General features: G+C 39.2%; 1 protein-coding gene across 1 annotated transcript in view; it reads right to left on the reverse strand.

Annotated features, from left to right (window-relative positions):
- Positions 1-1,138: 1,138 nt before the first annotated feature.
- Positions 1,139-13,893, reverse strand: part of dock4b (dedicator of cytokinesis 4b) — a 138,986-nt gene continuing 126,231 nt past the window's right edge. Inside the window, 3 exon segments of the mRNA XM_025899516.1 lie at positions 1,139-3,577; positions 9,768-9,829; positions 10,581-10,697. Of these exon segments, the coding sequence (XP_025755301.1) occupies positions 3,122-3,577; positions 9,768-9,829; positions 10,581-10,697 (635 nt within the window). The 3' untranslated portion in view covers positions 1,139-3,121.

Here is a 13,893-nt window from a genome sequence, read left to right on the forward strand (position 1 = left end):
CCACCCATTCACACACAGGTGATAGCAAGCTACATTGTAGCCACAGCCACCCTGGGGCGCACTGACCGAGGCGAGGCTGCCGGACACTGGCGCCACCGGGCCCTCTGACCACCACCAGTAGGCAACGGGTGAAGTGTCTTGCCCAAGGACACAACGACCGAGACTGTCCAAGCCGGGGCTCGAACCAGCAACCTTCCGATTACAAGGCGAACTCCCAACTCTTGAGCCACGATCGCCCAATATTGTATAATATTTATAATATATACTTTATTGTATAATCTAATAAAGACCTTCCGAGTGAAGTGTCCCAACAGTTGATCCATTTGCAGTTTGCCAGTAAGCCATTCTTAACCCTTTATAGCCAAGTGTATCATATTTTGTACATGAGCTTTTGAGACTTCTACATCATCAGTGTGATTCCCAGATTAGACATTTCTGGTTTAGCTAGTTTTATTAAGTGTGTCAGGAGAGATATACAACAATATATGTGCACAGCTATCTGTAAAACACAGTGGAGGTTTTGTCATGGTTTGTATTTCAGCCAGTGGTGTTGGGGATCTTGTCGAAATTGATGGAATTAATAATGTACTCGTATCAGATTTTGATCCACCATGAAACACCATCTGTAAAGCGTTTGATTGACAACGGTGTCATTTTTCAGCCTGTTAATGTTTCCAAACATACTGGCAATTTAATAAAAGCATACCTAGATAGTGTTCTGTTGTGTGTGTTTTTTCTCTCAGTCATGGATTGGCCTCCCCAGAGGCTGGACCTCAACATTATTGAAGCAATGTGGGATTATTTTAACAGGGGGGGGCACAATATCCAAAGAAGGGCTTTGAATCTCCTTCAAGCATCCTGGAGAACTGTTCATGAACACTACCTACAGAGAAAAGCTTGACTAACAGAGTTCAGGCTGTGCTGAAGAATAAATTCTGACTTCAAGCTTGTTAGAGTTTTACAAACTCTGTGTTTGCCCTATATATATATATATATATATGTTTGTAAATGTTTTAGTAAACCCCTGCACCCATTTCCCATTTTACTTGCAAAATATACAGAAATGATTGGTAGCCCAAGACTTTTGCACAGTGTTGTACCATCCACAAGGTTTCATAATGTAGAAATCACTCAAATGTATGACATAGGGCAGTTTATTGAACTTGTAAATGAGTTAGGAGTCATTATGCATGACCTCAGTTTTTCTACACTCACAAAACCATAAAAGTTTGAACATTTATAATAATAATTTGCTGCTTCAACATTACATTCAAAGCTGTAAATTGTTATAGCTACATTTTGTTAAAAACACAATATTTACATTAATTGTAATACACAAATTTTATATTTGGCATACTTACATTAATCTCATTTAATTTACAGGTTCTCAAGTGCTGATTAATGTGAATATTTAATCTCAAATAATTCACAACAAATCAAAAAGTAAATCAACCATACAAAAAATGAAACATATCCAAACAATACCAAAGCTACCCACTCCCACCCCCGACCCAAAAACATTTTGCACAGGATTGAATTTATTAATATATTATGCCAAAAAAAAATGTCTCCATTTTACAAAACAGTGTGAAATTTGCCTGCCACAGAACATTTACTTCACTGCAGCAATGCGATGTGGTTGTGCTGAGAAGTCAACTCACGTCCTCTTTTTAATTAAACAGAAAGTAGACGTCAACTGTACAAATATTTGTCAGTGATTAGCTTGTAAATTTTTTCCCAACACAACATCATTCCTCATGTGTTTTAAGGTCACTGCTGACTGTGAAAATCTGCTCCAATTACTGCTTTGTCAAATAAAGACTTTAGAATAACAGTACAGGTCATAATGCGGACGACAAGCTATTGTTTGTGCTTTTCGAAAGTTTCGTCTTATCAGTAGGTTAAAGATTAATTTAGATTTTGGGGTAAAGTTTATTATTTATTAGGAAAACAGGGAAAAAGAGACCCTTTTTTCAGCTTCTCCAATTTTCTTGATTCCAGGTCCCAGTTTAAAAAAAGAAAAAGAAAAAGGTTCTCGACAGCACATTGTTCAGTTTCCTTTGGCACATTACTCGATCCCCTCCCCCCCTCCCTGTTGTCATATACATCATGCAGGAGGAATAGGATGTGTTCACGTTAATGGCAATGGGCATTGTAAAAATTCCAGTTTCTCTGTGTAGAAACTGCACCTACCTTTACCCATGTGTTTGGTCCAGACTCTTCTTGTCCCTATGGGTAATTTTAGCAAGTCACTGATTTAATAATGTTCAAATTTCAGAAGAAAGAATGGCAGCAGAGTGGTTTCTTTAGATTTCAAATCCCACTAAAGGTCTGCTGAGGTTTCAAATTTAATGTGACCACATGAAGTAAAACTGCTCTCATTATTGTGCCAAAGTTGCATTTGCCAGAGTTTCTGTATTACTGCATATTAATAACGAATATAAGGTCACAACTGCAGTCGAATTTGTAAAATCAACAACACAGGTATTAGATCTTTTAAATTCGATACATTTTTGTTAGTATCAGTTCAAAGTTTGAGGTTTTTGTACCATTGCTTATGTGGATATGAAAATCAGAACACACCGTTGTCTACTACACTTCAATGAAATGCATACTCGAGGCCTCTAGCACCTTTTTTTTAGCCGTACAGTATACAAATATACTGAGCTGTTAAGGAAAAAAAACGTGCAAGACTCACAGATAAAAGACTCTGTTTCCAATACTTAAGGCAAAACAATTCTCATATATACCAATATACATATATTTGAGATTATTACATCTATCAAAACTGTGTTTTTCTAGAGTGTTCGGTAAACGTGTGGTGTTACAACTGACTGTGGTGAGCTATTGTATGTACTAGAGCTAAAAGTGCAGAACGACCAAGTCAAAGTCAATGCAATGCCCTCTAGTAAATACAAAAGAAACTTTCGTTATCTGCCAGCTTTTCAGTTTCTAGACTGCCTGTTAATGTGTAGGCTTGTGTCTTTTATTGGAGTGTAGGTCAGGAATGCCAAATTGAATGTCTCTAAAAAAAAAAAAGTGAGTGCCATGTAGAAAAGTGCAAAATATGCCAGTTTTTTTTCTCCCCGCCATCGCCTTTCGTGTGCTCTGTAACCAGCACCTATAGCTGGGACACCTTCCTGGGCAGAGGCCTCGGTCTGGGGACTCGAGGGTCGGCGGTTCCATCCAACTTCATGCTGCCTGTGCGGAGCTGGTGAGGTTTGGGCGGCAGGGCCGGGGGGTCCGTCTGTGGGGGAATGGAGAGACTGTGGGGAAGCGGCACGGGCCTGCGGGGGTTGTTCCTCTCGTACACGCTGTAGGGTGGCGGTGTCTTGTTCTCTCTGCGGATGGGCTCGTCCGAGCTACTGGAGACAGAGTTTGGCAAGGTGGTAGGTGGAGGCAGTTGGTGGGGCGGATGGTCACCTGTGGGGAACTCGGTTCCTGAAGCTTCGGACACACTACAGCGACTGAGGGAGGATATGCCGCTGCTGTAGCTGCCGGACAGGACTGGGGAGTTGGAGACCAGACTGGCAGATTGGCACTCAGTGGGCGAAGGGGTGAAAGGTGGCACTGTGGTCTAGATTGAAAAATAGGAGACTTTATTTAAAAATACTGTAGTTCACTGCACAGAGAAAGAGCTTTTCCGGTACGGGACATGGATATCATCAACAACAGTGATGCTACTAGCAAATCAAATCAATCTTTAGTAATTGTGTTTTTGTATAAAAATAAAAATCTAAGTGGTGTAAAGATTATAGGGAAAATAGTATTACGAAAAATGCAATATGTCATTTGTTGCTATTCATCAGAAGTTTGTATTTGCCTGTCTTGATGCATACTCAATCATCCAAGTCCAAAAAAGTTCATTCTGTTCACCTGAAAACACTACGCCCAGATGAAAAGAATCAACTTTTTGGGATTTGTATGTACCTATTTTTAAGACCTTCTAAGGCCCAGAAGAGTTTTGAATTATGTCCCGACGCATAAAACACAACTTCAATAAGGCATACTTTCTTCTCCACATGACTGTATAAGCCCTAAAATGGATCCTTGAGGTACACCACAGGTGATCTGGGGAGCAGATGAGAAGTTCCCATTCATATATCTCCTAATAAACAGAAAATAATCTTAAATGTTTGCGTACACTAAACCTACAATGACTGATGTCAGAATAGCTACAGACAGAATAAGAGGTGAAGCTGTTGTGAAACTTGTAATCAGAGTGAAAACAAGAATTATTTTACTTTTACTCGATTTTTTAATAAGGATATCAAAATATTAGCTGTTCGCCAGAATCTTAATTACAAAGATTCGCTGTGTTTCTTTGTCTGATGTGAGAGAACTTGGCATTTAAGCAGTTGCTAAATTTAAATAAGCAAACAAACAAAAAACACCCTTTTGAAAGGAAAGTCACCTCTGGAAGAAAGAAGACACAAGAAAACTGATAAGATTTTGTGATATTCTGTGACATTTCTTTTGGTAAACAATTAACTGGGCAACTAAAATACAATAACAGACAAACAGTAGATTGGGTTTTTGTTTGTTTTTTTATAAATCAAACAAAAAAAATGACCGCCTTCAACTTCAGTCGTTTTTTTCTTCTTCTTTTTTTTAATTTCATTTGAATTACAGAGCGTGAAAGCAGAGTAATACTGAAGAGGAAATTAAAAAGTATAACAATTTTTAAAAAAAGAATATATATAGTGATATTTTTGAGGATCTTAATCCGAAGTATAATTGATAATTCATCTATTAACACTTTCTAATAACTAATATTCAATAACACAAAATAAGAAGAAAACAAGAAAAAACAGAGCAAAATCTCAGGATTTTATTAAATCTGCAAATTGACATCAGAGCCAAACAGGAGAGCTCTTTAAAAACAAATGCACACTCAACGCTTTTTTTTTCATGTCAATTACCATCACCATGATATAACCTCCATGCTGGGGTTATGTTTCCCTCCCAAATGAACAAAACTTTAGGTGCATGACAAAAATATTCTGTAAATCACATATGCCATGTAAGTTTCGTCTTAATTATCATGAGTCGCTTGTGATAACCATTTAACCTGTTGTCCCCCCCTCTACTGAGCTGGCTAAAACACGTGTGCTAACACAGCTGTGTGGCAACAATGAATAACCTTAAAAACGTAGTCGGTGAACAGAATGAAAGGACCAGATTTTCTTCACTCCATCAACCGGCCCTGTGCACCGAGACGAAAAAACACAATATGCTGCACTTCCCTCCAACAAAAATCCGATCACTCATCAAAATGTTTTTCTAAGCAATTACACCATGCTGCCATTATATCTGCTGAAAATAATTGGATCTAGTGGAGTATACAGTTGATCGGTAAGGTTGCATTGTTCCTGCTACAGGGGCATGCACAAAGAGATGTATTTGACATGCACGACTGCACAAGCCTTTTCACATTTGTCCGAGCGTGATAAAATCTGTATATTTAATACAGTGCTGACAAGTACTTTAAACTCCTGACCCAGTTTTCCACCTCTGGAGATGAGTAAGTGCAGCCCTGTCAGACTTGCACCATGTGTTTTCTGCAGGTTCACTGCAGTCCTGGGGTTTGTGGTCTGGTAATAGGCCTCTGGCTGCACTGACTGATGTGTGCGTTTGGCATGGGTGCGCTCATGTGCCAGATAATGGGGCCCGCTGGAGGTCCACAGAGGATCCATCTCAGGCTGTGCTGTGATGGGCACTCGGTACTTCGCTGCGGGCTTCTTCTATCGCCACATCGAGCACGCACGCAAACAAACGTGCCAACACACTTTGCCACACACAAATTTGATTGACACTGAGCACGCTGAGCGCCAAGCTGTCACTCACACTTTGGTATCCAGTGTCTCGCTCTCTCTCTCTTTCTGTTTCATACACAAGTGGTGGGAAACGCACACAAACAGCCGCATACGTGGCAGTTGTCACATGTGAGGAGACATCACACCTGTGACGACGCTGGGAGTTCAGCACTCCCGCTTGTGACAAATAAGATAGCAGCTAGCAGAAGACTAGACAGCATTTCAAAACAACTTCTTACCCTCATTAAGAGCTCACTCACTGCTTAGTTAACGTTTCCCAGATTTCTTCTGCATTTGCAGACTGGTATTAAGACGATCATCAATAAATCCAAGCTTAAAAACAAAGTGAGGTTTATCTGTAGATAAACTTTGAGGTCAGAGACATTAAAAAAAAAAAAAAAAAAAAAACTTCTTTCAAAACATTCCAGTCAAGATGTTGAGGGGAACATTCACTGCAGCAGCTTGTCACTTTAATAGTAAAGGAAAAACAGACACAAAATTTCAATAATATATATGTGGTTTTAAAATGTTTTCCTTTTAAGCACATTTTATGTAAAACCGATTTACCAGTAGACCGTCATTGTTATTTACTTCTCAATGCACTTTGGGTAGTGACGTCATACGGTTGCACCGCATCGAGTTCACAGTTAGCAGCACACTGGAAATGGTTTCTGTTCAACCTTCCCAGTTTGAACCAGAGCAAACTGAGAGAGGATGAAAATAGTCAACCAGTACTTATTTTAGATGAAGATGAAAGCAATCCGCCACACAAGCATGCGAGAGTTGGGGAAAACTACTGGTGTCTATGCGGCAACTGCTTGAAAATGGCAACGGCGACTGAGAGCGTTTGTTGTAAAGAGCTCAATTTTATAGCAGCAGCTATCCATGGTATCACATAACCGCATGATAAAGACATTAATAAAATTTTAATTTTTATTATACAGTGAAATTACGATATCGTTATTTTTACAAATTCTCCATGCATCACAGTGCACCAAAACTGTGAAGCCGTATGTCTTAATTCAGATGTTCTTTGGGCAGCCCTAGTTAGCCTCCATGACGGTATAGTGCTGGTCTATCAAGTCGTAACCAGGTCACTAATAGGCAAGTTAATTAACACTGTTGCTACACTATAAAAAACAAAACAGGTTAGCTGAAACGAAAGCGCCAATACTGCCGACAACCAATACATGTCATCGTCCCAGAATGCATTGTGTGCGCGAAAACATGGCCGCTCCCACAGCTCCAAAATAGTTTTAAACAACAAAGATTTAGTGTATAATGAAAAAATTGTAGTTATTCTCAAGTATGTAGTATTTTTACGTAGGAGAGATAATTTGTAACATATTTAGAGTAACTTGTCATAATAGTCGGGGTTCCTTTTAAATTCACTGACAGATCCTTCGATCTGGTTTTGCATATTTTTGACGAGCACACAGAGTGACATCGTCCTAGAGCTTGAATTCTAACTCAGAGTATAACTGTTGGTTTCTACCAGGTGTAGAGTTACTTAATACACTGTATGCCCTCAAGCCAGTCCCATTTTTTCGACACTTTGGGACAGGTGTGACATGAAACTACATGAAAACCATTAACAGCACTGGAGCTGTTAATGGTTTCACTGAACAGTAATGCAAAGCTCCCCCAGTCTCATGGCTGACACAGAGTACAATAAAGACCCTGCAGCTGGTTAGCTAGAGGATACCAGTACAGGAAAAAGATCCCGAGGCTGCTGCTTAACGTCTGTCAGGCTGATTATGAATATGATTTCAACTTGCCGACAGATGAAGCTCAGTCGGACCGGGTCTTTCCCAGTTGGGCTCAGTCGGTGTTTACAGTGAGCAGATTAAGGGACAGCTTTACAAACAGTCTGTGCCAGCGGGAAAAAAAGATTTTTTTTAAAAAAACCTCTTGGTGTTAAAAAGCTACTGTTGGGATTTACTAAGTGCAAGCCTTGGGACTGAAAGGCATGGACACAGGTATTTTTGCAGCTAATGTTATTGCATTCGTACAGTTATGCCCCAAATGATCCATCCACCTAAAGAAAAATCTAATCTTTTAAAATTCTCTTGTACATAAAAACTCAGTTGGTGAGATTTTCCTTATGATAAAAGAATTATAGCTGAGATGGAACAATCCAGATACATTTTTATTTCACATCATTAGCATAACAAAAAAAATACCAATACTTTCATTTTTACTTTTTTCTGTCCAAAATTATTCATGCCTCTCATTTCCTCAGTATCAAGGAAATTGTGGTTTACAGCACGGATATTTTAACACACCCAAACTGTGCTCCGGATTTCTCTACAGGCAAAAAAACTAAGCTTTGTTGATTTCCAGAGCATTTCTGGGAGCTATAAACTGAAGGGAGTTGGTAGAAACACTGTCAGTTCATGGTCCCTAATAGGACATCTGCCATTGGTAAGAAGCAAGAACTAAGTAAGGACCTTGGGTCACATATTTTGAATGCTTACAAGAATGCCACAAGCTACAAAGCCATATCCAAGTGATTCCAAGTCCCAAAATCACAGTCCAGAGCATCATTAACAAGTATATGTTATTCCACCTGAAGGAATGTTCTAGAAAGCACAAGGTGATGTCCCATCTCACAAGAAAAGTATTACAAGAGGCCAACCGTAACCCACACATCACAAACGAGGGTATTCTACAGAAATAGAATAGCAGACACTGCAGCAAACATTGCACAAGGGGGGCCTTTATGAATGCCAGCCAAGGAAGACTCTACTTTTCCAAAACAGGCACACAAAAGTTCATCTAGGTTTTGAAAAAGCTGACCTGGATGAAGATCTAAGTTTTTAGGTATCAGAGTTATGGTCATTTCAGGCATAGAGGGTTTGTTTGGTGAAAGACAGGTGACGTTTTCAACCTCGAAAACACGGTTCCAACAGTCAAACACGGAGGCGGGAGTATAATGCTCTGCTGCTATAGGGTTATTTTTCAACAAATGGGCCTGGAAACCTTGCAAAAGTGAGTAGAATCGTGAAACAGGACCAGTATATAAAGCTTCTCAACAAAAATACGAAGGAGTATGCCAAAAAACCTGCTCTTGGGCAGCAAGAACTAACAACCATATCCATGCCAACAAACTCAAAAAAACATTAAAGACCTGGAGAAGGTGGTTAAAGAGAAGTTGGCCAAAACCCCTGTGGTGACCTGTAGAAACAATGTGATCATCTACAAGACGTATTTGGAGGAATAATCGGAACTGTATACTAAGAAAGGGTATGAATAATTCTAATTTTATCAAATACTGAAAGTTATTAAGTACAATGGTTAACAAATTTCTTAGACCTTACCTGTGATAAAAAAACAAAACAAATATTTTCGAAATCTGTCAAAAACACGTTTAAAACTAAAAATGACATTTTTATTTATTGGGCGAATAACAAACTGAATTCCTATTTTTACAAATTTGAGCTATCCCATTCAAGTTCTCAGAGGAGTCAGATATTAATCAAGCGTAACATTCAACCATTAAACTATTTTTTTTGTTAAGGAATCTCGGTAAATAACTGCAATTTGGCATTCTAATCAAAAATTAATGCGCTTCCCTATTTTTTCTGCTTTTTTTGGTAAAACACTCCATTTAAAATTTGATGGATAAAAAATGTCAAATTTTAGCATTCAAAGTATCACTTTGATTAAAACAGTGAAAAGTGGTGGATTTAAAAACCTTAAACTGGGGGTTGGTCTAATAAATTTGTTAAGCACTGAAAATTGATAATTCATGTGACTGTACTTCCTACAACCTTGTATCACCTTCTTGTGTTATTGTGCATGAAAACATTTGTCAAAAAAATAAAAAATAAGAAGAAATAAAATTCTCAATTCTCATTCTGTTAACACTATGACCAGCTTAAGCAGGGTCAGGCTGTCACAGCAAAGTAACAAGAAACTTAAAAAAGAAAAGGAAAAAAAGGAACTAACCTTTTGCGGTGATCTGGATGTGGGAACAGGAGACTGTGACCTCATGTTTTTAGCCGAGGAGCCTGGCAGATGAGAGAGAGAGGAAAGAGAGGTAAAATAAAAATTAGAGAAGTGTTTTCTTCCATTCACAAGGATGACACAGCATGAGTCACGCAAACATACACACTTGGAGCAAAGAGGGGGCAGTGGCTTAAAGCGTCAATGAGTCAAAATAAGCGCTGATGTGCTGCAGGTCCTTTGGACCGCCTTAAGCTGTTTTTACATCCAACAGCTGTTACTGCACTATGCAGAGAGGGCAGAAAAAGAAAAACACTCCATCTGCTTATTATGCTGCTGGGCAGTGCAATACATCAGGAAACACCAGGGAATAAGTCAACACGGGTGCATCTTTAAATAAGTAAATAACTAAAAGAGAGTTTGAGCTGTTGGTGGAGGAAAAAAAACTGTTGTTGAAATGTAATGACATGCATTTCTCAAGGGGATTGAAAGAAAAAAAAAAAACAAGAAACTTGGAATTGACTCGAATTTTAATTGGCATTAACTTCAGCCATCTAAAAGTCCACAGAGAGTTCCACACTTGTTCACACTTGAACCAAACATCTTATAGAGGGAAATATCAACAACTGAAGACTGTTAGTGAAGGAAATGCTGCTGCCACTGTAAGAGCAGAAGGACAGGAAACAGTGCCTCAGATGGAAAATGCTTTAGTAAGAAAAGGTGGTGTAAGCACCGGGTGTCAAAAGTCAGACTGGAAAATTAGTACCATTCGTCACTGGAGGATTTTCTTGGATCAGCTTTTTTTTTTCCTTTTACCTGAGTACGGTGGCCTAGGAGGCACAGGAGGGCATAGCATTCTGCCACCAGAGTCAGAGGAGTGTGGCATACCCTCTTTGACACTGTCTAGGCTCCAACTACTGGGAGCGGGCCTCACTTTAGAGTACACAAAAACACGACATCACATGACAAGGTATGGGTTACACAGGATAACATGAGAACACAGTGAAATGTTGCACATTTTAAATGGGTGGTATGATTGTTGACAACATATTGAGAGTGATCAGATCACTACCACAAGTTAAATTGCAAAGTGTTTGCTGAGTTTAGAGCACAGAGACAATTTCAACCATTTAAAGATCCTAAAAGAAGAAATTATCGATCAGCTGCTTGTGATGAGTGATCAGATGCAACATGACTTCCATCTGCCAAAATTAGAACAGTTTGGATTATTACACATGACAGAATTCACTCCTCACCATTTCTAAGGGAGATGGAAAAGTGTGATGCTACATACTTCAGGATTTAGCAAATCCTCCAGGAGAGACTCATGACATTTGCAAAGGTTGTTGTTCACAACAAGTCCTGATTAGGCAATTTTTTCAGAGGTTTTGATTGGTCCAAAAAAGCTGTGTTTTGAACTCTGATTGCGGTTTTTCTAGTGTTCTGTTTTAAGGAGCTTAAAAGCTGCCAACCAGCTTATTTTTTGGGTCTGGTCTTCTTTTGTTGACACACTGAATTACCTCTAGCCTTCACTGTCCTACAATTGACCAAATGCAATCTAGTGATAATTTGTGGTGCGTCCTGTACAATTCTGATTGTGCTGATTGCACAAGTTGGCATCAAAAATGTTTGAAATCTTAGCCTGAAAAGCCAAAACCTTATAAGAATGAAATATATCTGCTGTAGTCACATCTAGACCGCTTGCAGGGCTCCTGTTATTTTTAGATCCTCTCCTGACCACTTGCACACGTCCATCTGTGATTTCACCATGCACCTCTAACTTGATACTTGCTGTATCAAACCAACCCAAACTTCATGTTGAAAAATCATGTCTTCAACCCAGACACCAAAGAGAAATCTTCAATGAAATAGTCCCAGTAGCCCTAGTCTGAAAGTAGCTTGGGCAATGTTTAGAAACACAACCAGGAGCGTGCTTGCTCAACATTTACTGAGTTGTGCACTCTGAATTTGTCATCTGGGGTCAGAATGCAAACAGAGAGTTCTTCTTTAATGTCTGGAGGCATGTGAGTTAGATCATTCACTAGCTTTGCATTAAAGGGTAACCTTGGGGCAGATTTACTAAGGCATTTTGCCAGTGCAAACTGGGTTTTGCTGTTGGTATTGACAGAGCGCAGAGAGAAGACTGCGTGTAAGAGGTGGGAGATTTTTGCGCCTGGTGGCATTTATTGCTGCAATGAGGAGGAATCACAGAGATTTTTGTCCTCTACCTCAAAATGAAAATCAAATTTAACGTGTGCTGTTCTGACACATTAGAGCCGATCCATTGCACATCACAAATGCACAAGAGCAAGTGGCGAGAACTTCATCATTTTTTTAAAAAAAGTGAAAAAACCCTCTACTGGAAGCCATCCAGAGGTTCCCAAACTGCCAAACTTGAAGGAGGAGAGAGGCAGAATTTAAATCAGGGCAGACTTTTGGGGTTTTATGGTTAAAGCCACAAAACTTTCAGTTTGCAGCTCATAAACATTCTTTAAAAGCTTACTGTAGCTTTTGTTACGAAATCTCAGACGATGTTTAGTGGTGAGATTTATAGGTCACATTCAATCAGATCTCAAGCTCTCAAGTTGCTCCTTCGGCTCTCAGAGCGCAGACATTTCGCAGACACTTCAGTAAAAAATAAAAGGTAATCATGCACCATAACTGACATCCCACTGTGAGTGAGTACTTAGGTCACAGTTTCGAAAGTTGTGGTAGGCCTGATGTCTCTGGACTCAACTGCTGAGCAGCCCTTTAACAAAAAAATAAAGCAAAGCAATATTCCTCTATCATGTTTTACAGCGAATGTTATATTATAAACAACACTTTCCAGAGTCAGAAATAAAGGTTCATCGCAGATAATGCCACTCGCAGGTTTCGTGTTAATTCTAACACCTTTTATTACGTTATGTGCCTGTAGGTGTCTCGACACCATATTGTGCATCTCTCGCTGCATTATTTACAGATCACAGCTGAATCACATGGAAAGGTGTGCGTTTGTGTGCGAGTCACAAGGAAGCTACCGCATCCACGCTCTTCGCTCTTTTTTTTAAAATGTGTCTTTTCCGCAAATCCTCTATAATTATTTAAAGAAATGTTCTGAGAGTTGTTCTTTTTTGTTTTGCTGCAAGAAATGGCAATAACAGGGGGGAAAAGGGTGCGCTTGGTTCATAATCACACTGTTTAAGTATTTTGAAATTATAATTGAGGCTGTTAACATTCTGCCTCAAATGGCAGGTATACCCAGAAAATACAAGACATGTGCATCTCCCTTTATCTGTGCTGAGCTAAATCACAACGAGTGGGCTGAACTAATCCATATGCACTCGTACACAGGAATGTCACATGTGTCCATCAGTACTGTCGGGATAGTACCTGCTCTTTTTTTCACTCTTTCAGGATGATGGATTATGAAAAGCTATAATCTAGTCTGTGTGTATGTTGAGTGTTTATGTGTTTGTTTGTATCCTGAGGCCAGAAGCAGTTGTGTGGAAACAAAAAAAAATGCCTTCAGTCAATCTGTGGCCAAACTGTGACACACACATACCGCATGTCTGGACAGATAAAATGCTACTCTGTAGAATAGCATAAGCATCAGTGAAGAGAGCTTTGTGTGTGTGGTTGGGGTGTGTGCTTAATGGGCAAGCACTGGGAACTGGATGTGGGAAATGTACGGCAGCGCTGAGGTGGGAACACAACAAGAACAATAAAAACACAACATTTTGTAAAACGCAAGCAAGATTTTAGAAATCACTAAATTTCAGACAGCACAGAGATGTTTCCAAAAAACAAAGGCGCGGAAATAGTGGGGACAGTTTTTCGTTACCTCCGCCAAGATTTTCTGTTTGCTATTGTTTGTCTGTGTGCAATTCGGTCTCTCAACAAAATAGCGCAAAAACTTTTTGAATGAATCCCGATAAAACTTTGTAGTGGGGGAGAGTGAGGTCACGTTAACGATCCATTAAAAGTTGTATTTTTTTAATTGGTTGAAAATTGACAAGAATTTTATCATTTAGAAACCGTGCAGTCTATATTGTAAACATATAGAAAGTGCCATATAAAGATTTTTTTTTTTTAAATTACGTCACATTTGACCTCTGCCCTCTCCTTATATTTTTATATATGACCTCCC

This window comes from Oreochromis niloticus, linkage group LG17 (genome assembly GCF_001858045.2).
Source record: "Oreochromis niloticus isolate F11D_XX linkage group LG17, O_niloticus_UMD_NMBU, whole genome shotgun sequence".
NCBI classification, from domain to species: domain Eukaryota; kingdom Metazoa; phylum Chordata; class Actinopteri; order Cichliformes; family Cichlidae; genus Oreochromis; species Oreochromis niloticus.